This window comes from Barbus barbus, assembly GCF_936440315.1.
Source record: "Barbus barbus genome assembly, chromosome: 7".
Taxonomy (NCBI): Eukaryota; Metazoa; Chordata; class Actinopteri; order Cypriniformes; family Cyprinidae; genus Barbus; species Barbus barbus.
The window spans coordinates 22,882,670-22,909,568 of NC_136735.1; the positions used below are offsets into that span (position 1 = coordinate 22,882,670).

The window sequence follows — 26,899 nt, forward strand, 5'->3', positions numbered from 1 at the left end:
TTTGCTGTTTTAAATTGATAAATCTATGACTTTTATTTCATATATATATATATATATATATAGGTCTTGAAGTGCTCCGGTCTAAATGGCTTTGACTAAGAATTTGTAATATAATTGAAATGCAGTGATAAACTTAGACTCTTTCTTTAAAAATAAATCACAAGTGTTCTCAGAAGATGCATGTTGGTAAATCTGTTAATGTTTGATCAAATCCAATCAAGAATCAGATGATAAATATAGTATGTAGTGTACAAAGGGAGGAACTGCTCAAATGAACTCCTTTAGTTCCACATATGGTCCTGTCATACTTTGCACATATTTCATGTGACTAGCATATTTGTAAAATTTAAAGGAGTTTGGGGCTAGTTGTACTCCAGTGGATATTCCCCAGCATAGGTTTGCTTTGATTCATTCCGTTTCTGCAGAAACCCAAACCTGAATGCCTTGAGTGAAAAGAGCTGTTGAATATTTTCACAGTTTTTTGCCCAGAAGAAAAAGATACGGTTCATTCAACCTTTTGTAACGGATGGGGTAATCTTTCATAATAGAAACCTACCATTAAATGGCTATTAAAGGCTTTATCAGCTAAATATAACAGTAAAACAGTAATGAAACCTTTTATGGAAGTTATGATGTTTAGTTTTTGTTTATTATTCAAAGTAGTTTTAAATACAAATTAATTCCAAATTACCTTCACTTTAGTTGTTACACATGAGGACACCACATCTTTTGGTAACTCACAGAAATGTGTAGTGTGTGCAGGGATCATGTAGAACAAGCAACATCTTAACATCCTACAAGAAATAATCTATGTAATATATACCCATCGTAAAATGTAAATTCTTTATATGGTTTGTTTAGAACTTATTACTGTTGTATTGCCGTTTTCATTGGGCTATAATAATTGTGGTAAGGAATCAGGACACACTTTGCAAGACTCTTATAAACAGGCAAGGCTACAAATTCTCAACCAAGGGCCTGGGACCCACTTTAGGGTGCCAGAGTAAACTTCAAAAGGGGCCAGAAGATGTCTCAAAATTATATGAAATAATTTTATGAAAATGTTGAAATCTGTTCAACATGCAACATGCAAACTGATTTGTGTTTTACACTGTGGATAAAAAAATCAGGACATGCACCTCTAGATTCTCACTCCCATAACCTTTTAATTTGCCCCCTCAACAGTATATATAATTCATACTCTGATTCTAGTAATACTTAAATATATATATCAGACTCTCTCCATATCAACACCTCTTTAGTTTTGTTGAATATGGCATTACAAGAAATGTGTTTGTGTCTGTGAATTTGAGTGTTACAATAAGATGAATTAGAAGTTTGAAGGTGTGAATGGAAATAACATGCATTTAAACAACATTTACTTAATTGAATAAATTGCATATATTTTCAACTCATTTTGACCAGTCTGTCAAAGCTGTGTGTGTTTGAGAGACAGGCATGAATATCACCCAAACTGCCTGCAAATGGATACCAGTCACAATTTATTTTGTGTGTGTGTGTTTTTTGAAAATCTAAAAATGCACAGTCTCCTGTGAGGGCTAAGTTTAGGTGTAGGGCAATAGAATATACGGTCTGTACAGTAGAAAAACCATTACGCCTATGGAAGACCCCACAAGGATAGCGAAACAAGTGTGTGTGTGTCTCCCTGTGCTCCACACATTTGCTCATTCATGGAAACGTTTTGTATAAAATGATGCACAATTGAAAATGACATACCCAGGCTTAAATCTGGATTCTTTCCAAAATACTTGACCAGTCTTAAAAGAAATTATGAAAATATATCTCAGTTAATAAAGTGGCCCATTTAAGATTAAACTAGAAGGCAGCAACCAAATTCTCTTTCATGAAATAAAATTGTTTTGTCAGCTCTTATAAAGATCATCAAGGTTTTATCCACGACACATTACTTTTAGATTTCCTATATTTTTTAATCATCGTATGTTTTTCTGTAACACAACAGCATTTATTATCTTCAACAATGTCTGTTAATAAAACAGTTGTTCATTTCTTCATGTTAGTACACAGCACAACTAATGTTACATCTTTTGATTTTAAAAATGTATAATTATTAAATGTTGAAATGAACCTAAAGATTAATAATAAATCAGAAGTCTTGTTCATTGTTAGTTCATATTAACTAATGATAACAAATGAAACCTACTGTCAAGTATAGTTGTGGCAATCATTTATTTGTAGAGAATGCCTTATTGAGTCTACAAGCCTCTTTATTTGGCTTTTTTAGCGGATAGCTCAAATGATCCTATTTATTTTAATTTAGGATTAAAAATTAAAAGACTGCAATCAAGGTTGTTTGGACAACATTTAGTGAATATTTTTAAATATTTAAGCAACAACACTTAAAATAGCATCTTTAACCTCTTACTCGATTATATATTCTGACATGTGCATATACAGATCCATATATAAACAGAACATTATTAAAATAATTTGTAAAAAAGTATGGCTTGTTCAAATTTGTGAAAGGCTCATAATGGACAACTATTTTTAAAACGGTCATTTTGAGTTAAACACGGTAAACCAATAAAATGTGGTGGTACTTTCATGCATTTTGAACAGTTTGGCAGTTCATAGCAAGCATGTTGCAGAATGGGATTTTGTCAGTGGATGGCCCATACGCTTGAAGGAATTACTGAACCTAAACCTGACTTTCCTTAGATATTGTGTGAACCCCAGCCAGTTCCCACAATGCTACCACTTCAGTGCATGCTGGGATTTGATAAACTCTTTTATCAGCATTTGAACACACAGAAAACTAAATATCTTATAACATAATGCACACGTGTAGAACTTACATTTGCAAATTTACCTCCCTTTGTTCTAAAAATTTTGCATTTGCATAATTATTATCACACTTTCATCCCACATCACTCATCCATTTGCACAGAAATTTAAATAGAAAATGAATCTAAATAAGAAATTTCATTGCAATTATATTCAAGCAAAATCTCAAATAACCCAATCTATATAACAAAACACACATATGCTCATTTACGCCATTTTTAAAAAATAGTAATAAACAAACAAACAAAACATCACAAGTCTGATCACAAGCTAAAAAAAAGTTTGCATAGTGCTAAAGTCTAATAAAAATTTCCATGAAGGTTGTACAGTATATATGTGCACAAAATGTGCATACAAGGAATGACTTTCCATAAAGACACATTAGAAATGTGGATGTAGCCCATGTGTTTCCTCAAGGCGTGGTCACATTAGCAAAATTTTGCAGGCAAAAAGGTCTATTGTGCATTGTCAGAAGTATAGAGATGCATGAAGCACAGAGTCACTTTCAATCCAAGCAGCTTTCTATTGGTCAATGGCTCAAATTCGTGTGACCAACTTGAACACAAACAAAATCTCTGAGGACTGAACTGTTTTGCCGTCAAACAAAACTCCCGATCGCAAGGATTCCTCTAGAAATGACTAGACATCTGTAAATGTGACCGCAACTTTACAGCATAATTCATGAGGCAGAACATTTTTATGTGAATGTTAGTAAAGCAGACACGACTTTTGACAGTGTGATGTACTACAGTTTCTTTTAAAGATCGGCTTGTGAGTTTCTCACATTTTTGATCTCCAGTTCCAACTGTTTAATCCGCACATCCTTCTGGTTAAGATGCTCTTTCAGCCTTCGGATCTCTTCCTGCTGCTTATAAAACATTTGTCGTAGCTATATGCAGAAACACATACATAAACACACATTAGAGGGAAGTATGAAAACTTTTTTATGCAAGTAGCCCCTTAGCTAAGGGGGATACCTGCTATAAGCTATATGTAGCATACCTCATTCTCTGTTTTTGGTGGCGAGCTGCGCGTGGAATCTAGTTGTCCATTGCTAACGTAGGTTGTAGAGCTGCTCTTATCATCTGTGGATGGGAGCAGAGAGGTAGGGGGGGATTCTTTGTGTGCGTTCCCTTCTTTGGCATCCAGCTGTTCCTGAATCAGCAGTGATAGTCCTGGCCGACTGCAAGAATGCTGTGTCTCCATCGATTCTGTTGGGTCTTTCCCTGAGCCCAGTTCCACATATGAGTCCAGTTTACTTCCGGGCCTCAGAGACATCATCACAGGACCTGCAGAACAAGTAATTAAGTTTTATTCTCTGAATCATATCTTTATCATAGTTTCCACAAAAATATTAGGCAGATATAAAATATTATATTAGTATATATTTCAGTTTTTACTGTATTTTTGACTAAATAAATGAAGCCTTGGTGAGTGTAAGAGACCCAAAACATACAATCAATAAATAAATATATAAATATTTAATTTTTATTAGACTCCAACCTTTGTCTAGACCACTGATCCACTCATCTGCTGTCATGGAAGGCTTGTTCCCAGCTGTCATGGGGTAAATGTCCTCTTGATAAGACTCTGACTGCAGAACAGAACACAATAACCTCTGTGAGACTGCTAAAGATCCTCATCAACAAGGATAGCATGGTCAAGTGAGAACTAGCTCTACATTTTATCTTATTTTTTGTATTTGGATGCATGTGTGAACAGAATTGTGTATATACCCTTCGTGGAACAATCATGGATAGAGGTTCTATGAGACTTTTGATTGTCACTAGCTTGTAGAATCTGAAGATTTCACAGGAACACACATCAAGACCTCTCTTTGGCATGACACCTGGAAGAGAACGCAAAGACTGATTTAAGTCACAATTTAAAATATATGAACTGTATATTAATATATTAAAAGTAATTTCAAATAACACAACAGATAAAATTACAATCAAGTATTTTGAATGAGCTTAATTATGTTAGCCAACACATAAAGTACGATTTTTAAAACAATGATTTGATATGTACTTTAAACTTTTCATTTGATGTTACTACAAATTGTTAAGTCTCTTTGAGTACACATAAGTGGCACATGCATTTTTCGGGGTTCATAAAGATGAAGTTGAACATTCTCTAAAAAAAAAGTGTGTATGTGTGTTAATATGTGTGTGTGTGTGTGTGTGTCTGCTCTAGCTGAAGGTAAAATATAGCACAGTACTTCTCTGACATCTAAAGTATTTAAACCATTTGCTTACTAAACCTGACAAGAGTTGTGAAGAAAAAAAGTGCAACAAGGATAAACCAGTTTCAAATGATTGTAGACGCTGATTTGTGCTGATGTTTTGCCTACTTGTGCAACGGAACGTTAAAATGGGTAATAGATTTATGATGTTGTTATGAGTATGTTTTTGTGTGTGTATACATGTAAACTATACATATAGTACTCACTCATTCCCTTCTGTGGTAGAAGAGACCGGTATTCAGTCAAATAGTGCACATATGGCTTCTCTGGGCTGATTTCATAGTATCTGATATTTCCATCACCCTAAAGATTAAAGGAGGATTGTGTTATTCATTAATAACCTATATCATCAATACAGCAGTAAAAAAAACTATTTGCCAAATCTGGTAGTTTTGGTTATATGTACTCACTTTTCCAACTATGTAAAGCATGTGTGTGTCAGGGTCATAAAACGGGAAGAGAACACCAGAGGAACCGTCCAAGTCCTCTGAACAAGATGGCTGAGAGAGGTCCTCCTGCAGAACACACACGCTCGTGATTTTGGCACTTAACATATCTAATACTGTTAGATTACAACTTTTATTATTATTATTTTTAAGCAAAACCTCCAAAAATACCAATGTAAAGTTATTACTACATTCGATCCATATTTAACTCTCAGGAATATAGATGAGTTGCATTGTAATGGTCAGTAAAATAACTGCTATGTCATGATTGTAACACTAGGGGGAAATCTAAAGTGATGATTAGCTCATTACTTATACTGCTTCTTAGGAATGTCTGTCTGAGGATGAACTTGTCAGAACAGAGCTTGTATATAGACGGCAGGTCCATACCAAACAGTCAGAAATTAACCAAGGCTTAGGGTAAAAATACCACCAAAAGTGACAAAAATGTCAGATATTTAGATGTGAACACAGATAACTCCCCCATAGTGAATTCCTCTGTTTGTGAAAAGTCCAAATTTGGAGTGTTTATCGCTAACACTAGTGCCAGTGCAACTACTAGTAAAAAATATGAAATAATATAATGAACTGTATTGCATATATATATATATATATATATATATATATATATATAGACACTACTTTTCAAATTTTTGGAGTCAGTAGGTCAGTAAGATTTTGATCAGTCAATATGCAAAAAATTATTCAAAAGTGTCAGTTAAAACATTGTTACAAAACGTTTTCTAAAATTTCAAATAAACGCTGTATTTTTAAACATTTTGTTAATCAATTATTCTAGACTGGAGAAAAAATCTTACTGGTGCCAAACTTCTGAAAAATAATGTATAATTCCTATTTAATTCCTGTTTTTTCCCTCACCAATTCCTTTGGTTATGCTTAAGTTTAATGCACCCAAGGGTTTCAGTTTCCAAAGAAAACTCTTCTGCCAGTTATAATTTTGTTGAAAATTTACTTTTTTGAACTTGTCTTATAGCTTTCATCAGATCTGCTTGAATTTAAAGGGGTCATCGGATGCCCGTTTTCCACAAGTTTATATGAATCTTTAGGGCTTTAATGAAAATTCTGTAACGTTATTTGGTTAAAATTTCTTAATGGTAGTGTAAAAAACACCCTTTTTACCTTGTTAAAATCAGCTCTTTTCACAGCAACCTGTTTTGTTGCATTTCCCTTTAAATGCTAATGAGCTCTGCTCACCCCGCCCCTCTCTTCTGTGGGGAGATGAGCCGTACTGTTTGCTGTAACCGCAGAACTTGCAGTTATTATTAGGAAGGGCGGTTTGCAAAGATTCATAAAATAACTTTATACTCACTTCTTCTGTGAGGCTGGATCACGAATTATTCGCACAAACATAGATGCATTTAGATAGATCAGGGGCGCATTCCCTTCACAAACAAACATAATCCACTGCGTTTTCAGTGGCTCAGACGTCGGGAGTAAATGTCGACTGCTATGTTCATTATTACATCCAACAACAGAACGCCTCAGTCACTTAGGAGCCATTCTTGTCTACACCTGCTCCGGCATCGAAACAATGGCGGATTGATGACAGCTCACTCAGGGCGGGTCTAAGGTAAGATGGCCGTGTCAATCCACAAACATGGGAGGGGCCTTGGTTTGTGTGACGTCACACAGCCAAGCATCTGAGAACGGCTTGATTTGAAAAAGGGGGTATTATTTATAGGGATTAAAAAAATACAACTGGGTGGACACGTTTTTATCATTATAGGGTGGATGTGTACACACACTGCCAACACACATTTATGTTCAAACATCATGTAAAAGTGAATTTTTCATCTGATGACCCCTTTAAGTAAGGAAAGCCAGCCTTCTAATAGCACTTGCCAATGTCCAAATGATCAAGATGTATAATCAAATCAAAGTAAATGGAGTTTACTCTTCACAGAAGCAATACCAGCACAAAATTGTTTTACAATAAAAATGTTAAACGACCAACACTAATATCCTGTGATGCAAACTACTTGATATTTTTATGTTTTGAAATATAAATTTCACACAAACAAATATGTTCTGGTATCATTTATGTGATTCATATAATTCCAAACTGAATGTTACAGTGTTTTTTAAATGTTTTGCGTTTTTGACATATTGGGTATATATACAAATAAGATGTGTTTTAGTATAGATACACACACATGCATGTATATATTTAAGAAAAATATGTTTATATATTAAATATATTTATATATAATATAAATTATATGAATATAAATATATACATGTAAATGCTTTCTAAACATATACTGTATGTGTGTGTTTATATATACATAATACATATAAACAGTACACACACATAAATTATGTACACAACAACTTTTATTTTGGATGCGATTAATCATTGCCCAGCATTAGTTCATATTTTAAAATATTATTTGCAAATGGTTCAAAATGATTACTTTCCTACTAGAATTAGGCCTAGTATTTCCTTTACCATTCTATTCTTTTATACTTTATACCATTATGGGAAAATGGGTCCCTAATGTTCAAGACATGGTTACGGTCTTGTTTTATAAGTGACAGGCTAGCCGTAGTTGCTCTGATCGAGAATTTATTTCGATTAATGAATGAAAAATTTGCCCTAAAAAGAAGACATGCTGTGTGTTTTTATACAAATAAAGAAAAATAAAGAAGCCTATTTTGAGAGTCACCTACCTGATCCCAAAGTGCAATCTGACGATGGTTCCAGCGTGAGTTGCCCGTGGAGAGGAGCATTTTCAGGTTCCCAAGAAATAGCACTTTATTGGCTTTGTGTGATTTGCAGTTCGTCTCCTGAAATCACACATTACGGTTCAGTGAGATTTAAAAACAAATGCACATTCTCTTTCCTAAAAAATCTACTTGGTGAAAAAAAATCAGTCAACCATGTCTTATAAAATGACATAAATCATGAACTGAAGACTTGTGTTCACCTGAGTCACATGAAGAGACACTACAGTGTGAATGTAAGACTCTGAGTTGATGCTGACCTCTGGGTAAAGGTTTTAAAGGTGTTAGTTTTGGATGTGTGGTGTCAGAGGGGCAGCCAAGGGGAAGTGCATTTCTGTGCAAGTACACATATGATATGCCGTGTGCGTCCCAGCTTATAATCAAAATTAAGTGTAGGACTAATTACTGGGTTAAAATTGAATGGAATAATAATAATATGAGCCTCAAAAACATATGCATGACAGATAGAGGAGAACATTAGCCTAAAGGCAACACACCTGTAAAAGGGTGCCAGTACGTGGGTCAATCACTCTGATCTTCTTGTCCTTACAAGAGGTGGCGAGCCTGCTGCCGTCTGTGTTGAAGGACATGGACAGAACCACATCTGAGTGCACACGGATGGACCGCACAGGGTTCTTGATCACCTGCTCAGGAACATCGAGCTTCCACACCATAACCTACTCATCAACACACAAACAAACACACTTAAGGTCAATTAAGTCACATTTCCTTTGAGCTTTCTATTCATCAAATAATTCTGTAACAATCTGTCACAGTTTTAACAAATTTTCACATTAAGCAGCACAACTGTTTAATACATTAATATAATTATAATAAGAAATGTTTCTTGAGGACTACATCAGCATATTAGAATGGAGGATTTCTGAAGGATCATGTGACACTGAAGACTGGAGTAGCCTAACGACTGCTGAAAATATAGCTTTGCCATTACAGAAAAAAATAGATTTTTAAAATATATTAAAATAGAAACTAGATATTTTAAATAATATTTACCATTTTACTGTATTATTGATTATAATAAATAGACTCTTTTCTTTCAAAAACATTCAAAATCTTACCAACCTCAAACTTCTGAATGGGTACCACTGCAAATCACATTTAAGCTGTATTTTTCTTTAAAGAAATTATTCCTCCACACAAAGTTTAGATGTCATTGATTAAAATCAGCTTAAGACTGGGGCAGAACATTTCATTCTTGAATCAGTTTTTATACACACTGACTCCTACAGTTACTGCAGAAAACGTGCAAGGAATGCGAGATACTGTGAGTGTGCATATGCGCTGTGAAGGCTGTTGCTCAACACCCACCTTCACTGCCTCAGGACAGCACAAAAAAAAAATCTCAAGCAGAAAAAAATGAGGAAAGGGCGGGGGACCATGAATAAGAAGATTGGGAAACTGTGATGCTTAAAACCGCTTTTGTTCTAAATCTGGCTGGCTGGAGGGGAATGAGCAACAAATGGAGGTGGGAAGTCGCAAATGCACAGAGTCAGCGTAAATTTATTTAGACAAGAAATCACGATTTAGAAACAATGAATCAGTCTGACTACGATCATCCAAGAAATGTACTGTAATATGGACTGAAAACACATCCAGACACAAAAATGCATCAGATGTTTAGATGAACTAAAATCTAATTTAACTTTAGATGAACCTAAACAGTTAGCTTATCTGTTTCTTGATCAAAAAGGAATCAATAACCCAGGGTCAACAACTATTTAATTATTCTGATTATATTATATCATTATACTATTACTACAGATCTGAAATAAAAGTAAATACTCCTAGGGCTGTAAAAAGGACAACAAATACAGTATAGGGTAATATTAGAGCTCAATGTTTAATATAAAAATAAGCATCTAGTATAGCTAAAATAAAAAAGGTGGTGTTGCCCCATTTTATTTCTCTTGACCAAACAAGTTTCAGTATAGAAAAACTGACTCAGGATGTAATGTTGAACACTGCATACTATGAGGCACATTCACTGCTGATACAGCTATATTAAATTTAGATACTGAGTTTAGGTTGTAAAGTTTGTAATTACATGTTTAATAAAATAAGCCATAAACAAAACTTAAGGATAAATGGAAGCTTACAGAAAAATACAAATGTACTTTCAATAAAAGTGTCATAATAAAATGTCTCACTGTTGCTTTAATATATATATATATATATTGTGACACCTGTCCCGGGAGCCTATCAGCGTCGCCCTGGCAACGGAGGAGAATCACCTGCACCTCGTCACGGCGGGCTGATCAGGTCCAGCTGCAGCGGCTTAAGAGAGCGCTACAAAAGCCGCTGGAGAGGAGAAGCTGGTGAGCAATGCCTCCTGCAAGACGGACCGCTAACGTGTGTTCTCTCTCTTACTTCCAGAAAGCCCTGACTACTGCTCAGCCCGCCACCAGCACCAGGACACTTTGCACGCCACGCTGAGGATTGAGGGACACGAGCACCAGAGGGGAAGAGGAAACCACGCACGAACGGCACTTACTTGCACCTTTTATTGTTTATCTGTGAATAAATACACCCTCCGGGGACTTCACCTCACGTTGCTCGGTAGTGTGATTCTTCAGCCCGCCACAATATATATATATATATATATATATATATATATCTTTGATTAATATTTAAATTTGTTTGATGATCTGAAACATTAAAGTGTGACAAACATGCAAAAAAATAAAAAATCAGGAAGGGGGCCAACACTTTTTCACACCACTATATATATATATATATGAGTGTTTTTGGAACACTGCTTGTCTAACTAATTGCTGTATCATTTATTTAAGAGATCCCTCAGCCTCTCTTCCAATATTAATAAGTCACTGCAGATTTTTGGGACTCTTTCAGGTTATAAATGAAACAGCTGCGGGAGAGTATTTTATTTGTTTCGCTCACACACCAAAACCATACAACTTTTTGGACTCTGGCCACTGGAAAGGAAGTTTAGGATCACAAAAGGGTGATGTGTGCTAAGAGCTTATTATCACTGTGAATATTTTAAATGTCTACCCGTGGGCCAATTCACAGAATCTTGTCTGTTTTCATTCCATGAGAAAGTATGTGTGTAGTTTAAGTACCTGGTAGTCATAGCCAGTACTGAAAAGGATGTTGTTGGCAGTGGGATGCCATTCAATGAGTCCGACACGTCGTGAATGACCCTGCAGCTCCTTCCGAGGCACTGTGATGTTCTTCAAAACACCATGTTCAGGGATATCCCAGATCTTTACCTGAACAACAAACATGGGCACAAATGATAAACTGTATACGAAGAGTTCAGATGCAAAACCCTCTAAATCCATCAGACTTCTTTTCTTTTAAATGAGCATTTTTTTTATCAGGCTCTTATGATCAGGTTCAGTAGTTTCATTTTAAAGGTAATGATAAGGTAATTAGTTAGTGAATAACATAACTTTTTTTATATATATCACTTTAGACAAACCATTGGTTTTTAATTGGTTACATTTTCTTTTGCGTCAAAACCAGCTAAATCCACTTGTGCTTTTTTTGGCAAAAACCTCTAAATCCACTTCTTTGGGGCAAGACAGTAAATAGTTGAAAAATCACTAAAGATGCAACTAGAAACCCTGTCTGAATACAGGCAAAAATCCCCCAAAAATATAAAAACAAAACAAAAAGAAAAGTTTCACACAGTATAACCACAATAGCACAAAATGGCAGCAAATTTATTTTAACAACAAAAAACAGACGTTACACAAACATTAAAAATGCATTAAAAATACATACATCTGATGGTATAACATCCATATGAGACAGAAGAATGGCATTAGTCGTTAGTGAAATAGAGCTGTTGTTTACTTCAAAGTAACGGCACTGCACGATAAACTGCTATGAGTGCATGCTACACTTGCGACCGAGCCATTTCCACTGTATCTACTTTCTTTTGCCTTATGACGGGCAGAGTTTCGCGGTAAATAACGTTTTCTTCTGATATTCAATGTCAGACAGACACATCCATTTAATCATACTCCATCTTTTATGTAAAAAATCTGAATCTGAATCTGAATCTAAAACGATTTTCACAGAAAAACCGGCTCCTCAGCGTGCCGTTATATTGAAACCGCTCGGAATCATATAATTCGATTCTCACCTTCTGATTGGTTCTCGGAACATAGCGGCTTTTGCAACCCATCTCAAGGGAAGTGCCATTTAGAGGCTTTTGCCAACAAACCAATATTTCTGAATGGGCTGACGCTGGGATTTAGAGGATTTGAAGCAAAAATATTCGTTGAACGTGTATTATTCGTGGCTTTTGCATCTGAACTCTTCATACATGTGAAAAAAATGTTAAAATGTATCAAGAACATCTGTCTGAATTCAGCTACTGATCTGAAGGTAGAAAGTGGGATATGAGATATTCAGATCCATTTTAGTCAGTGAAATGTGAACATGCACCAGTCTGAATTTGTGCTGTGAGTGTATGCACACTATATGTCCACACTTACTGTGGTGTCCTCTGAACAAGATGCTATGCAGAAGTCATTAAAGAGATTCCATTTGATGTCAAGTACATTGCCTCTGTGACCAGAAACCTTCGGATGATGAGGGTCAACCTTGCCAGTCTGAGAAGACACCAATATGTGTGTAAATATAGAGGGGACAATCATGGGGTCAAGGTTTGAAGTATATTAAGCATGGCCTAGTTAGTCTGTGCTGATAAAATAATCTACAGAGTAGAAAGCTGTAACCAGCGATTAACTTAAATGTTATAACAATGTATTTAAGTTAATAATATATTTGACTTGAATAAAACCAGTTAATTATTTAGGTTAATATTATTATCATTGTTCAAAAAAAGTTTGCAATAAAAACTTGATTTATAAAATGTACAGTTCTAAAAAAATAGGGGACAGTAAGATTAGTAAAAGAAGTTAATACTTGTATTCAGGAAAGAAAGACACATTAAATTGAGCAAGCGTGATGGAAAAGACATAATGTTATAATGTTACACAAGACTTCTGTTTCATATAATAGCTCTTCTTTTAATCTTTATATTTATGAAAGAATCCACAATGACATAAGCAATTCAGCAACATACATAATAAGAAAGTCTCTTAAGCACTGAATCAACATATTAGAATGACTCCTGAAGGATCATGTGACACTAAAGTATATAAAACATCCAGCTTTACCATTATATGTTTTCTTGTTTTGCCTGTTTTAAGTATAAATCTCACTAAATTTATATTAAAACAAGTGACAACGTTGGTGAGAACACTTATATTGAATTATACATTCAACATTCAGAAAAAGAAAACGAGCCAAAATGCTTCTCAATTGACTTTTTATACAGTTATTTAGATATTTTACAAAAAAATAAGATACAGATTAGACTGTTTGTAGTGTAGTACAAAAAAAACTAGATATAAGTCATTGCAAGCTTGACCAAGAATCATAGCATTGAAATGTGTTTGCAAAAGACACAAGTCTCAACAAGGAGAGCATCCTTTAGTAGTCAAAGAAAACAATTACGTAACACAAATGACTCAGTTAACAGGTGACAACTTGACTTTATCATTGTTCATATCTAAACTGGAAACTGTGGGCATTGGTTGTGGGTAAAGGCACTAAAATGCTGAAATGATGAAACACGCATTAACTTGTATTGTGTGGCCAGACCACTTTATTTTATATGTTGTTTGCTACAAAAGCACCTTAAATTGTGCACTTAAGTTAACAATAATGTAACACTAATTTTTTAGACGACATATAATGTTGGGGGAAAGGAGAAGAGACAGACAATACAGAAAGATGCCTGAAGGCTTTCATGTAACCTGTGCCATTCTTGAGACATGAGGTAATATCTGACTGAACATGAGAGTCAACAGACCAATAAAATCACACAGAGAGCTAAGTGTGTCAGAACAGGTAAGCGTGCAGGAGAGTGTGTGTGACAGAAAGAAAGAGTGCAAGAAGCTATTTTGGTATGTTAGGCTGTAAAATAATAGAAGCTCATAAATATGCAGATAAAAAGGTCTTCATTTGCCCTGAAGAACAAGTGAAGATACTGTAACTTATGTAACTCGCCAGGTTGTCCTTTAACCTTCCTATTATGTTAAAAACCTGGGTACAACTTTTGAGTCATGGGTCAAATAGACCTACATTTGTTTCCATCCAATTTACCAAACATTTACACTGTGAAAATAGAAATGACTTACCTAAAACAAGAAAACCTCTAGTGTAGCTTGTCAGAGAATGAAAAATACAAATTTGTGAGAAAAAAAAAGATTTGTGAACACAAAAGCTAACAAAAATTTTAGTGTATGTCGAAACTTTCCAAGTGGGTCAAAACATTTAAATGTCTGCTTCAAAATAAATTTTACAAAAGTGATTTTATATACATAGAAAGCACATTAAATGTAAACTTTTCAGGTTTCAAATATGTTCTGGGAGAATAAAATGTGGGTTCATGAACATTTTCATTCAGTGTCATTCAGTGTAACACTTACATTTATGTAAATAAATAGATATACACAGTATTATTATTTATTATGTATATATAAATATACACACATGCATGTATAGATTTAAGAAAAATATGTTATGTTATTATTTGTACATTAAATACATTTATATATAATATCAATTATGTAAATATAAACATATACATTTAAATACATGTAAATATTTTCAAAATATATACTGTATGAGTGTGTCTTTATATATACATAATAAATATACACAGTACACACACACATATATTATGTAAACAAAAACTTTTATTTTGGATGCGATAATCATTTGACAGCACTAAATATATATATATATATATATATATATATATATATATATATATATATATATATATATATATATATATATATATATATATAAAGAATAAGTGAGCATACTAAATTTTATTGCAATTTACATGATTTAAAAATATTGCTAACAAATGGCCAAAATGGAATAGAGGCAAAGTTAAAAAAATTTAAATTACAAGTAGTATTTGGGGAAAAACGAATTAGTCGTAAAATGTCAAAACTGATTCTTGTGGTAAATATGCTTGACAAGATTGTTACACTGAATGACATTTTAGTGGCTGTTTTCTGCAAATCATAAATCGTAAAAATCCATGATTTTTTTTTTTTTGCGCAGAAAAAAATATTTAATTGAACAGGACACGTTCTAAAGTACTGAAAAACAACAGTAACAATTCAAAGCAGTATTACACTTATTGTTTTGATGCTTGCACATTCATGACCCTAAATGAGAAATATTCAAAGAATTTCAAGAAGAAATAAATAGTTAAGCAGGCTGAAAATTGAATGTGGGTCTAAATTCAATTTTGCTTTTGTCACTTTTGCAAAAGCAAAAGCAAAAAGCAAAAACAAAAGCAAAAGTCAATTTTGCTTTTGTCACTTTTTTGTCACTGCTCTGGGTGTGTGTTCACGGTGTGTGTGTGTTCACTGCTGTGTATGTGCACGTTGGATGGGTTAAATGCAGAGCATTCCGAGTATGGGGCACCAATTCCGAGTATGGGTCACCATACTTGGCAGTATGTCACTTCACTTCATGCACAATAACGCAAACACAACAGGAGGGTATTAAAAGCGTTTGCAGTCCTTATATTATCAGTGCTAGTCACAGATATGAGCGTGTTTCACTCACGTGATTGATGGACAGTACCAGGAAGGCCCCACCCCCTGCACATTCAGTGATGACGGCGATAAAGCGAGGGTTGACGGTGCAGAGGTGATTGTCATGAACACTCCGGGTGATGGGGACACCATCATAGCAGTTCTCTTTTGTGGCCGGCTTCCCAAACACATGGCGATACTTGGAACTACGGTACTGAGGACGCCATGTCATCTAGATAGAAACAGAAGATGGATACACATTTGACATTACTGACAAAATTACACAAGTTTTGAAAAAGACATAAACAGGCCTATGGGGGGGAGAGAAAAAAACTTGCATCACAATTATTTAACCTCAAAAATATTCAGAAGTGGCTTCCATGAGGGCCTAAAGTTCTGTGTAAAAAGAGTATTTTTCTGGGTAAGTCTAATATTCAATGAAGATCATGAAATCAGCTCATGAAATACTGAAGATGTAACAGAACACAAACATAAAAGTTACTTGGCCTGCAACAATTAATCAGTAAATATTATGGACACAATATGACAATACTAATTTCTAATCCTCCTTTATTATGATTTAATTTATTCTTTTTCCAAAGGATCTTAAAAGAGTGAACTGGAAATGAATGTCCATGATGCAAATATAGCAGCCTCCAGGTCAGAGTGAAATATGCACATGTGTGTAAAAAAAACTGCAATAATATTGCAACAAAAACTGCAATAATTTTGACTAAAATTGCTCCATTTAATAAAACAGTTCTATTCAATTTATAGCATATCTATTCACATATATTTTATAGCCTTAAATGTCCACGTTAATCTAAAGAAGGACACTGGGCTAAATGTATTAATGTGTTTTTTTCAATAAATACAGGGAACACAGTATTGTGAAAGATGATGATCATTCAAAATAACAATTTTCTAGTTTAATATATTTAAGAAAGTTGTGCTGCTTAATATTTTTTATAAAGACATTAAACATTACACATTTTTATAAAGTAATTTTTTCAGAATTCTTTGATGAACAAAAAGTTCAAATTAATTGAAAAGAAACCCATCTTCAGATTAATCTAATTTCTTTAGACTTGTACATAATAATAACCTGCACAGAGAGCTACACAGATTTCCACAGAATTCTAATTCACATTCAAAAATATCTACACATATCCATCCCGATACATGTTTGATTGTTACATTTTATAGCTAATTTCTGATGATACTCTCAGCTACCCATAAAGATATCCACGTGGGCATAATTATCATCCACCTCTGCGGGAAACTATGAAGAAAAACCTTACTAGCCAGCTTCCAACAACTTGCCAAAACAAAATGCCTTTCAGAAATGTCTGCAACAACCCTGATGACAGTGTAGATAAATGCATTGTGAAAACAGTGCGACTGGTTTTGATTGAAGGATAAAGTTAACAGGTACTAGCTAGACAAGTAAGATCAAGCTGCAGAAAGTCTGGTGTTTCCACAACTGTATTTACATATCCGAGTTGTGCGCAGTTGAATTCTGAGTGTGGAGATACAATTCTGGAGAATATTGTGACTAAAACAGATAAGAGTTACAGATTTGATGGTTTCTAGCTGCCTGACTGGAACTGCAACTATATGCAACTAAAAATGTTCAGGTGATTCCACAGTATACCGACGTACACAAAAAACAAACGCACATATATTTCAACACACCTGAGATTAACATACTAATCTTCCCTTTAAAAGCAATGCATCCTGGATGGAAAAACAGTCTTACTTAGGCAATACAGGCCAAGGGTGGACAAACACGTATCCTAACACTATATTCTGTGTCTGAAAATTTAACATAAATACATACTAAAATATATTGAAATTAAGTAGAGAACATGAAACACTGCAACACTGTTAAATATATGAGCAAATCCTTCTGTGGCAGGGTTTGTATATGTTTGAATTGTGCAGCTTTCAAAGGCTGGTGTAATAATTAACGAAGTGATGGATTATCTAGTGTAGGTGTGGTGGTTGGTAACAATAGATATAAAAATCATGACAATACCAAAACCTTCTTATTAATGTTTGAAGCACAATTAATAGAATAACTGAAAAATTAAGGGTAGACGTCATCCAGACACGATATGGTACACGACATTTAAATCCATCTTTCCAGATGAAAGGTTTACAATTACAAGTGTCTTAATATCAATTACTGCATTATCATAACCAAAAATGTTTAAGCCTTGACATGTAGATACCATAACTATAATAGTATAGTATTCATTATAATATCTCTCCAAACTCCATCTGGCATGAAATGGACTAATGTAGTTTTTAAAGATCTGGATGGTTCATTTAAGTGAGAATGCAATATATCTGAATCACAAAGTAACATCACAATTAATTGTGGAAACTACTCACCCTGTCTGTGCTGAGCACACGAAGACCTGAGAGAACAGAGGTGAAGATGAAGATATAAAACTGGAGAAATCCCTATTTGCCACTTCCACAGGCAGAGTTATTCCATTTAAGATCTCTTGTAAAACATCACAGACAAAGAAAAGATGACAATAAAGGAAGAAAACCCTAAAGACAGTGAGAAAACAGATGTTAAACTTCTGCCCTGCAGCTTCTGTAAATGTGGACAGAATGCCAGAAGCACGTCCAGTGTTTGTGAGCGAAGCAGGTAAGAGATCATGTGTGCACACTCCCTAAATGGGCGGCGCCTCATAGCAGAAAGCGCAGGGGACGGGGAGGTGTGAAGGAAAGATAGGACAAATTCTCCACACTGATTTCCTGTACATTAATCACTAGGGCTAGGGTGTTAAAATGTCTTAATACTTCTATATTCAATAAATGTATTGACATTTGTATTTGCTTTAAGCTTGCGTTTAAAGAAATGTTTTTAATATGCCAAATAACAAACATCTACTCAAACAAGTCACACAAAGAATTCAGAGTAATCATGCACACTACTGAACCAGAATATGAATCGATTCAGTGAAACAGACAGTTCGGATTTATTCACAGGATTGAAACAATAATGGAATTTTTACTGCTTTAGTCTGAATCAGAGAAGATTACGGTATTTCTCTTAACACTCTCATACTTATGAGCTGCGAGGCAAGGAAAGATTTAAACTTCATATTCACAATTTTGCTTAATTCTGTGGGACTTTAAATAATTATTTATTCCATGGAGCTGTAGTATGACAACTTTTTTCTACATTTACCTTTCTATTTTTGCGCCAAGGACCTATATTTAGTTTGTCTGTTCTTTTGGAGGTGCGTGCATTTGTTCATTTTCTTTTCCAAAAGAATGTATTGCGAATATTTGACATATCACCCATTGTTTCTGTCTGCTGCAAGACAGACATTTCGACTGAGCCGAAGCCAAGGCTGTTTTTCTGTTACTGTACATCAAGGAAAGCTCAGGTCATTACCGAGTGTTATCTGAGTACAGCAGAGGCTTGATAGAAATATGTTTATGCTATGTAAATAAGCAGGGTAAAACAAATACACAGGAAATGAGGACTGGAGTCGTAAAAGTGGTAGAGTTACTGGATGCAACTCAATATGAGAAGCATAAACACACACAGGGACAAAGTCCAGTCCACAGGTCAGATTTAGTCTAAAAAGTGCAGACGGAAGTATCACTTCTGTCAGATGAGTTCAAGTTTCACCTAGAAGGTATGTTAGTAACTGAACACCTGCAAGGCATGAGAGGATAGGAATCACTGAAAAAACCTACTAACTGCATCTTTTTGGTGACTTGCTGCAGGCAAATGTCGATCACTAAAAAAAAAAAAAGAAGTTCACACTACCATTAGCGATGAGGTCAGGATCTTTTATCCAAGCAATTAGAGAGCAGTTTGACACAGAGCTTTCTGGAGGCCTTTAGAGCTGACTAATGTGCAGAGATTACAGACATTATGCTAATAACCAGCTACAACAGAGGAAAAGCTCTATGGGTTCAGATCTTTCAGTGTGGAAAGGTGTTTGATCTTGAATGAGGAGATCTGCATTTTGACAATACACCGCCTGGTTTCAGTTTCTGGGCCATTGAGGCCTCACTAAATCCTGACTGTGAGGATGGGGCACTGGAATTAGTATTGTGTTGGAGTATCCAGGTCACTGAACTTTGTTATGTTAATTGACCCCAAAAGTTTTGATATGATAAATGTCAGCTATGGGCTCTCTAGGAGGGTCTGGTTGAGTTTGTTTATCCTGTCTCAACCCTTCACTCTTGCAAAGAAGGTCTTTGGGTGAAGTTTGATCTGGAATAAGGATATGAGTGCACGTCCTGAATAAACAATGATAAAAGAGCAACTTTATTGCTTTATTGCACCAACACAAGATCATGAAACTGAGTCAGTAACAGTATCTGTTAACTGACACCCCTAAAGTCCAAAAATAAGCCAGTGATGTGATAGCAGTTTTAGATAGCAATAAAACCTCGATCACGTCTAGCTCTCAACACAAAATGTTACATTAAAATCTTGTTCTTAGCTGTATAAGTGTAAAGTGTAAAAAAAAATGCAGTTATTTATGTAAGAATATTAGAGTCCAAATAAACTAAAACCAGCTGTCACGATTCTGATCTGTTTTTGTTTAGTTATGTCTCTGTCTCCCTTCCTAGTTTATCCCCATGATTATTAGTTAATTAACTCCACACCTGTTTCTATTCTCCCTTGATTGTGACTTGCCTTTATAGCCTGTGTTCTCCCCTGTTCATTTGTCCGCTATTATATGTTACACCTGCCTTTGTTGTCGTGGGTAAAGCTTATTGTTTGTGATATACCTGCCTGCCATGTTTTGTGTACATCCTTGGAGTACAAACGTAACAGAATAGCGGATCTACAAAGTTTATCTAGCAGCGTTTTTCTTTTGTTTTTTGGTTTCCCTCTCCTGCTATGGATCTTCCCGCCGTCCAACTCCTGTGCCTGGAGCAGATGGACTGTTCGCTGGAGGACCACACTAGGGACTTTCTCGATCTGGCGTGCCTTAACCACTTCCCTGACCGCTCGCTCTGTGTTTTTTACATCACCAACCTGAGCGAGCGGTGTAAGGCACGCCTTCCAGCGAACGGTCCCTAAGAGAATTTCGCCGCTTGTGTGGAGTGGGTGCTGGAGAATAATGGACTGTTTTTCTCCGTCGGCCCTGCTGAGGACAGCTCCAGCCCCACTCCCAAACCAGAGCCCAGCCCACCCTCACCCTCTCGCTGCACGGAGTGTTCGCCAGAGCCCACCGCAGCTGCAGAGCCCGAGCCGGCCGCGATGGGCTCTGGGCTTCCAGAGCCCATGGGCTCTTCGGGACTTCCTGCGACCAGCTACCTCGGGGTTGGAGGAGCCCCAGTCTTCGCCTCCAGCCTTCGAGATCCGGACTCCACCTCGGCCCTCCGACCCATCGGCTCCACCTTGGCTCTTGGCTCCCTCGTCTCCACCGTGGCCCCTCATTCCACCAGCTCCGCCGGGCTCCCTCGTCCCTCCGGCTCCGCCTTGGTCAGTCGTCCCCCTGCCTACTCCACGGAACTTCACTTCTCCAGCTTCGCTTCATCCCTCCGTTCCTCTGGCTCCGTCGGGTTCCTCCCTCCCTCCGGCTCCACCTTCATCCTCGGTCACTCCGGCTCCACCGTGTCATTCTGGCTGGCCTCTGAACTGCCATCTGGCTCCTCAGGCTCCTCCCTGGTTCCTCCCACCCTCCACTCCCCCTTGGACTCATTTTTTTGGACTGTTTTTGTTTTTGCCTCCTTTTCCATTGCCCGGCTCCCTCCTACTCCATGCCCGCCTCCTGAACCCCCACCCTCCCTCCTCTGTTGGTCTGTTTTTCGGCACGAGGACACGCCGTTCCGGGAGGGGGCGAACTGTCACGATTCAGATCTGTTTTTGTTTAGTTATGCCTGTCTACCTTCCTAGTTTATCCCCATGATTATTAGTCAATTAACTCCACACCTGTTTCTGTTCTCCCTTGATTGTGACCTGCCTTTTATAGCCTATGTTCTCCCCTGTTCATTTGTCCGCTATTGTATGTGTTACACCTGCCTTTGTCGTCGTGAATAAAGCTTATTGTTTTTGATATACCTGCCTGCCGTGTTTTGTGTACCTCCTTGGAGTACAAACGTAACACCAGCCCAGGCTCAATGAAAAGCAAGATATTTCTGCACAATGAAATTTAATTTCTTCTTGCATGATTAAAGCAAAGAGCATTTGCTTTAATCGAGAAAAATAAACGTGAATCTGGCAACGTTATATTACATTGGTTGTTATACGTATTGTGGCCATTCTGAAGTGAAATGTTCTGTAAGTGGTGCTGAAAGGTTAATTTAAAAAATAACGTACCAACTTCACTAAACCCTGACCTAAGTAAACACGAGATTAAAAAGTAGTTTCTGAAGCAACCATAAAACAAAATTTCCAGGTTAGAACACATTTGTGTAAACATGTTTTGCATATGTCCCCCATATTCAGTTTTCATGCGGTTTGCTCAGCAAATACTCAAAAATCTTTATTTGGGACTGGTAGGAGGTGATCTACTTTTGGGTTTGGTGAAATCATTAAGGTGAGCAACAGTTTGTCAATGCATGTGTTGAGTAAGGAAAAATGTAAATTTATTACCAATGTGCTAAAGCTGAAGGACGTGACTCATTTGCACATGCTCTTTTTTTCTTCAAAAAGTGGGACTGTTCAATTTGACTTTCAAAGCTTACATTTGAATTTCCCTCTTAAGAGAGAAAATCTAGCTATACTGAGGCTCACCAATCTGTTGGTCCTGAAAGAGACATTTCTGGATATAAACATCTCCATTCCTCAGAGAAACAAAACAGTCTATGATTATGTATTCAGCTATTACACAACATGAATAGTAGTTTCTTGTTAAGTCAACATTGTGCAACATCACTTGAAGCTCACAAAGTGAATCCCAGGTTATAAGAATGTTTGTAATATGGGTGGAAAGTTCATATGTGTCACATGGCTTTACTCTGCTAGCAGACACATTAATTCATATAATATTGGTACTATGTTATTAAGGATCTATGGCTTCCTCGAAGACCCAGTGGTCAGTATTTTTACAGTTCATAAGTTAAGTGTTAACAACTGCTGATTCTTAAATATATGTTAACATTACCAAAATAAAATTGTAATTTCTCCCCCAAACAGATGATGAATGGGGAACTTATGTGATGTTTTAGTGTGTATTATAATATATGGCACTGTATATTATATAATAGACAATGGACACTAAATACATCCACATACAATTTGTTTATAGAAATCATGAATGTCTATTCATGATCTGTTCATCTGCCTAAATGAGTGAAACTATATATCCTAATATTGCAAACAATACAGCCATCTGCTCATCTAAACTCTATGGCATTCAGAAGAGTTTTATTAAACCTGAAACTAAATCAATATGTTTATTGACTAATACAAAGCAGGGATGTGCTGCACACACAAAATGTATAATGACTTGAGCATTACAGAGGGATGTGAAGTCAGGAAGATTCCATGCCATTCAATAACTTACTTAGGAAGAGAAGATGCTGGGAAAGGCTCCTTGATGGGTTTCAGAGTGCAGTACAGTAACTGTAATGAGAAGCTAAAAATAAAACAAACTGGTTTGTTTGGTAGATGATTAATGGATGGACAGCTCTCTCCACACACACACACACACACACACACACACACACACACACACACACACACACACACACACACACACACACACACACACACACAGATATATATATATATATATATATATATATACTGTATAGACATACAATAACCAACATGTTTGTTGATTGTTATTGAGGTTTCTGTGCTAATTGTTGAGGACCATGTACCATGTGTGCATGTGTCAAATTAACTGTGCATAAGAATTAAAAATGTCTAAGGCTTATTAAAATATTTGTGGCATTGCTAATTTATTATTTGCTCGACAACAATTATGTGCTTGTTCTGACATTAACTTTTTAGATAAATTAGATATTTTTATTTATTGAATGAACAAATTAAATTTGGACAAAAAAAGTAGCATTGAGGTATTACAATTATGTCAAGAGAACATTATTGATGTGCATATGATGACTTGTTTCTTTCCCCAACAGCTCAACAACTGAGTGCTGGACTGTCATTCTAAAAAAAAACATTGAATCAATATATGGGTGTGCATTTCCATCCACAAATGTCTAACTTCACCAAAAGCAAGACAAAATGAAAGACCCCGTCAGGTCAAAACTGAGCTAATGTGATCAATAAGAGTTGATTTTTTATGTACAATACAGAATCAGCATAGAATGATTACTGATTGATCAGAAAACAGTTATTTTAATTTTTTTATAATATTTCACAATAGTACTATTTTTACTGTATTTTTGATCAAACAAATTCTTGGTGAACCTTTTTCAAAATTAATAGTGTATTGTTTAACCTTTAATTGACTGTTCAACAATAACCGGCTAGTGCATTAGTTGACCACCATAACTCATCTATGACCTCATCAACTGAAGGTCAAAAGCTAGAAGGGAAAAGTAAAATAATCCAAGGTCTCTGAATATCAAGATCTTGATGGAACTTCTTATTTACGTTGAGTAGAAACTTCTACAGTATTTTTTTACAGTTAAAACCAAATACAAAATGTAAAATTAGAACAAATCATGGACAAATGATCTGTTCACACCAAGAGCAGAGTTCATTTTAAACAGGGCAAAACTGTATTTAATAAAAATATGTGAAGCAAAGAATGCTGATGGGGCCATAAACACCAAATGTGCTATGTACAACTTTGGCAGCTCTGGAGATGTGATTAAAAGCTTACATCATATTAGTTCATGTATTTGCTAATTGAACAATAATAATAATAATAAAAAAAAAAAAAAAATTTGAAACACTCACCAAGTCACGCTACTTGTGTGGTGACAGTGCTAGCAAACTAGATTGTAATTGTGTATCATCAATGCAGGTTCAACCAAATCTTTTCCAAGTAAGAAAGAGGGTTAAGCCTTCAAACTGGCATTTTTCTTTTCACCCTGTACAAATGCTTTCTTTTCACCCTGTACAAAAATATTTTGCTTCAGTAAGTATTCTCACCTGACTTGAAATCAAGCAACTAATCAAACACCTCAGCATAAGCTGAGAATTATCACTGAACTGTTGCAAATGTACAGACAAAAATACCATTAAAGAGTAAGAATGGACAGAAGAGCCAGTCATATGTGTCCAGATAAAGCCCCAGACTAAAGCAGCACTCATGGCTCATGGACGTCTGAACACGACCACACCTCTCTTTAACATGTTTCACCCTCAGGACTTTGACACCTGGCAACCCTTCTGAACTGTCTTTCTTTACCTGGCCTCCCCTGGGTGTCTGTCTGTCTCACTCAGCAATACAGCCAGGCCATTTCCTCCATTTAATATTAAAGAATGACAGTATTCAAGCCAATTCGACTAAACATTGGTGGTCTGGAAGACACGTGTTTTATGATAATTGATTATGATAATGATTATTTGTATATTTATTTTAAAAGAGTAATCATTTAATACATGTGCAGGTTGCTTGTTTGATAGAAATTATACATTTTATTTAGACTATCAAAACTGTGGTTATAATTGTCACAAATGGAAAATGGACACTAAATGGATAGTTCCTCCAAAACTGAAAATGATGACCGAATTTTCATTTTTGGGTGAACTAGGGCTATCTCTTTAATGAATGTGATACTATAGCTGTTCACATTTGAAACATTCTAGTCAATGTTAAAAAAATAAATAAATAAACTTTCATGCTTCATTGTAAAGATGTACAGTGATGTAAGTGTCAGTTCAGCACTAGAAGGGATCCTGAAAAAGTCTAAAAATAAACGCAATAAATCAGACATCACTTTACAATAAGTTTTAATTGGTTGACATTAGATAATAGCCTATTAGTTAACATGTACTAACAATAAAAATAGGCCTGTACCTCTAAAGCTTTTATTAATTTTAATGAACGAATCAGGCTCATAATGTAATAAATGTAGGCTATTGCTCATTTGTTAGTTATGTCAATGCATTAATTATGGGACCTTATTGCAAAGTGTTACAATCTGAAATATAAAAGAAAGCTTTCAACAGTAAATTGGTAGAATGATCAAATCTACATTTTTGATTTACAATTGATCAAAATCATTGATATTCTAAGGTCTCATGTAAAGTCGCTCAATCACCGTCAATAAAATAGCCTATAATAGCCTAATAATAAACACAGTCTGGAACCCTTGCGCAGAAAACTACAGCTAAGTGTGTATAATTACGGGTTCTTACCTTTGTGATGGTCATGCAGTATGAAGAGAACTGAGAATAACCCACGGGCTACTAGATCCGCGTCTTTTTAAACACTCACTCGCAGAAATGTGTCAGAGAGAGAGAGAGAGAGAGAGGGAGATTGTAGGATGATGCCGCAGTGTTTGAGGTGAGGTGTGAGCATCAGCTGGCATCTGTTAGTGTTCATTATGGGACCCAAACTGGTCCTCCTGAAGGGGCGCTTGGGCGCTCAGGAAGACAAACGCACCATTGACTTTCATTCAAATCCCACAACACTGTTCGTTTAATTCGATACATTTAAACACTACAATGTGTAATCGTTTAAATGTATTAATTCAGGGAACTGTTATCCGGGAAACAAATAGAAATATCGTAAAGCAATCTCTGTAAAATCATTAAATAAAAGTCTTATTCAGTAATCACAAAACTACTATGATTGGTCCAAGCTTGTACAGCGAGGCGAAAAGTAACCTACACCACGTGACACGCAGTGTGTGTGTTATGCTAGCATTTGCCTGGACAGCAATTTCCCACGATTAAGAATATTCCCGACACACTTTAATATTCATTTAGTTCAAAGGTATGGTTAAAATTGAAAACAAACCCTACTTTTTTGTACTAATTATACCTGTCCAATTAGAAATTACTTGCACGCACTAAGTCCCGCCCATTGTTATTCTGCGTGTTCCGTTCACCATCCGTCCCGTTTCTTCGACGTCTGGGTGTGAGGCGGTGCTGC

At 35.8% G+C, this 26,899-nt stretch overlaps 1 protein-coding gene across 3 annotated transcripts; it reads right to left on the reverse strand.

The window, feature by feature from the left end:
* Positions 1–620: 620 nt before the first annotated feature.
* On the reverse strand, positions 621–26,899 carry LOC306872057 (coronin-2B-like). 3 transcript variants are annotated; one of them, XM_079420400.1, is made up of 13 exons: positions 26,161–26,899; positions 23,384–23,442; positions 15,913–16,113; positions 12,747–12,863; positions 11,361–11,510; positions 8,757–8,936; positions 8,206–8,322; positions 5,479–5,583; positions 5,275–5,371; positions 4,560–4,672; positions 4,327–4,417; positions 3,826–4,112; positions 621–3,712 (listed from the first exon to the last, which is right to left on the reverse strand). In XM_079420400.1, the coding sequence occupies exons 3-13, from the start codon at positions 16,111–16,113 to the stop codon at positions 3,581–3,583; spliced, it is 1,590 nt and encodes a 529-aa protein (XP_079276526.1). In that variant the 5' UTR covers positions 23,384–23,442; positions 26,161–26,899; the 3' UTR covers positions 621–3,580. The 3 variants fall into 3 exon arrangements, with proteins under 3 accessions (XP_079276526.1, XP_079276524.1, XP_079276525.1); XM_079420398.1 differs by lacking the exon at positions 23,384–23,442 and having other exon boundaries at positions 26,161–26,254; XM_079420399.1 differs by lacking the exons at positions 23,384–23,442; positions 26,161–26,899 and adding an exon at positions 18,279–18,563.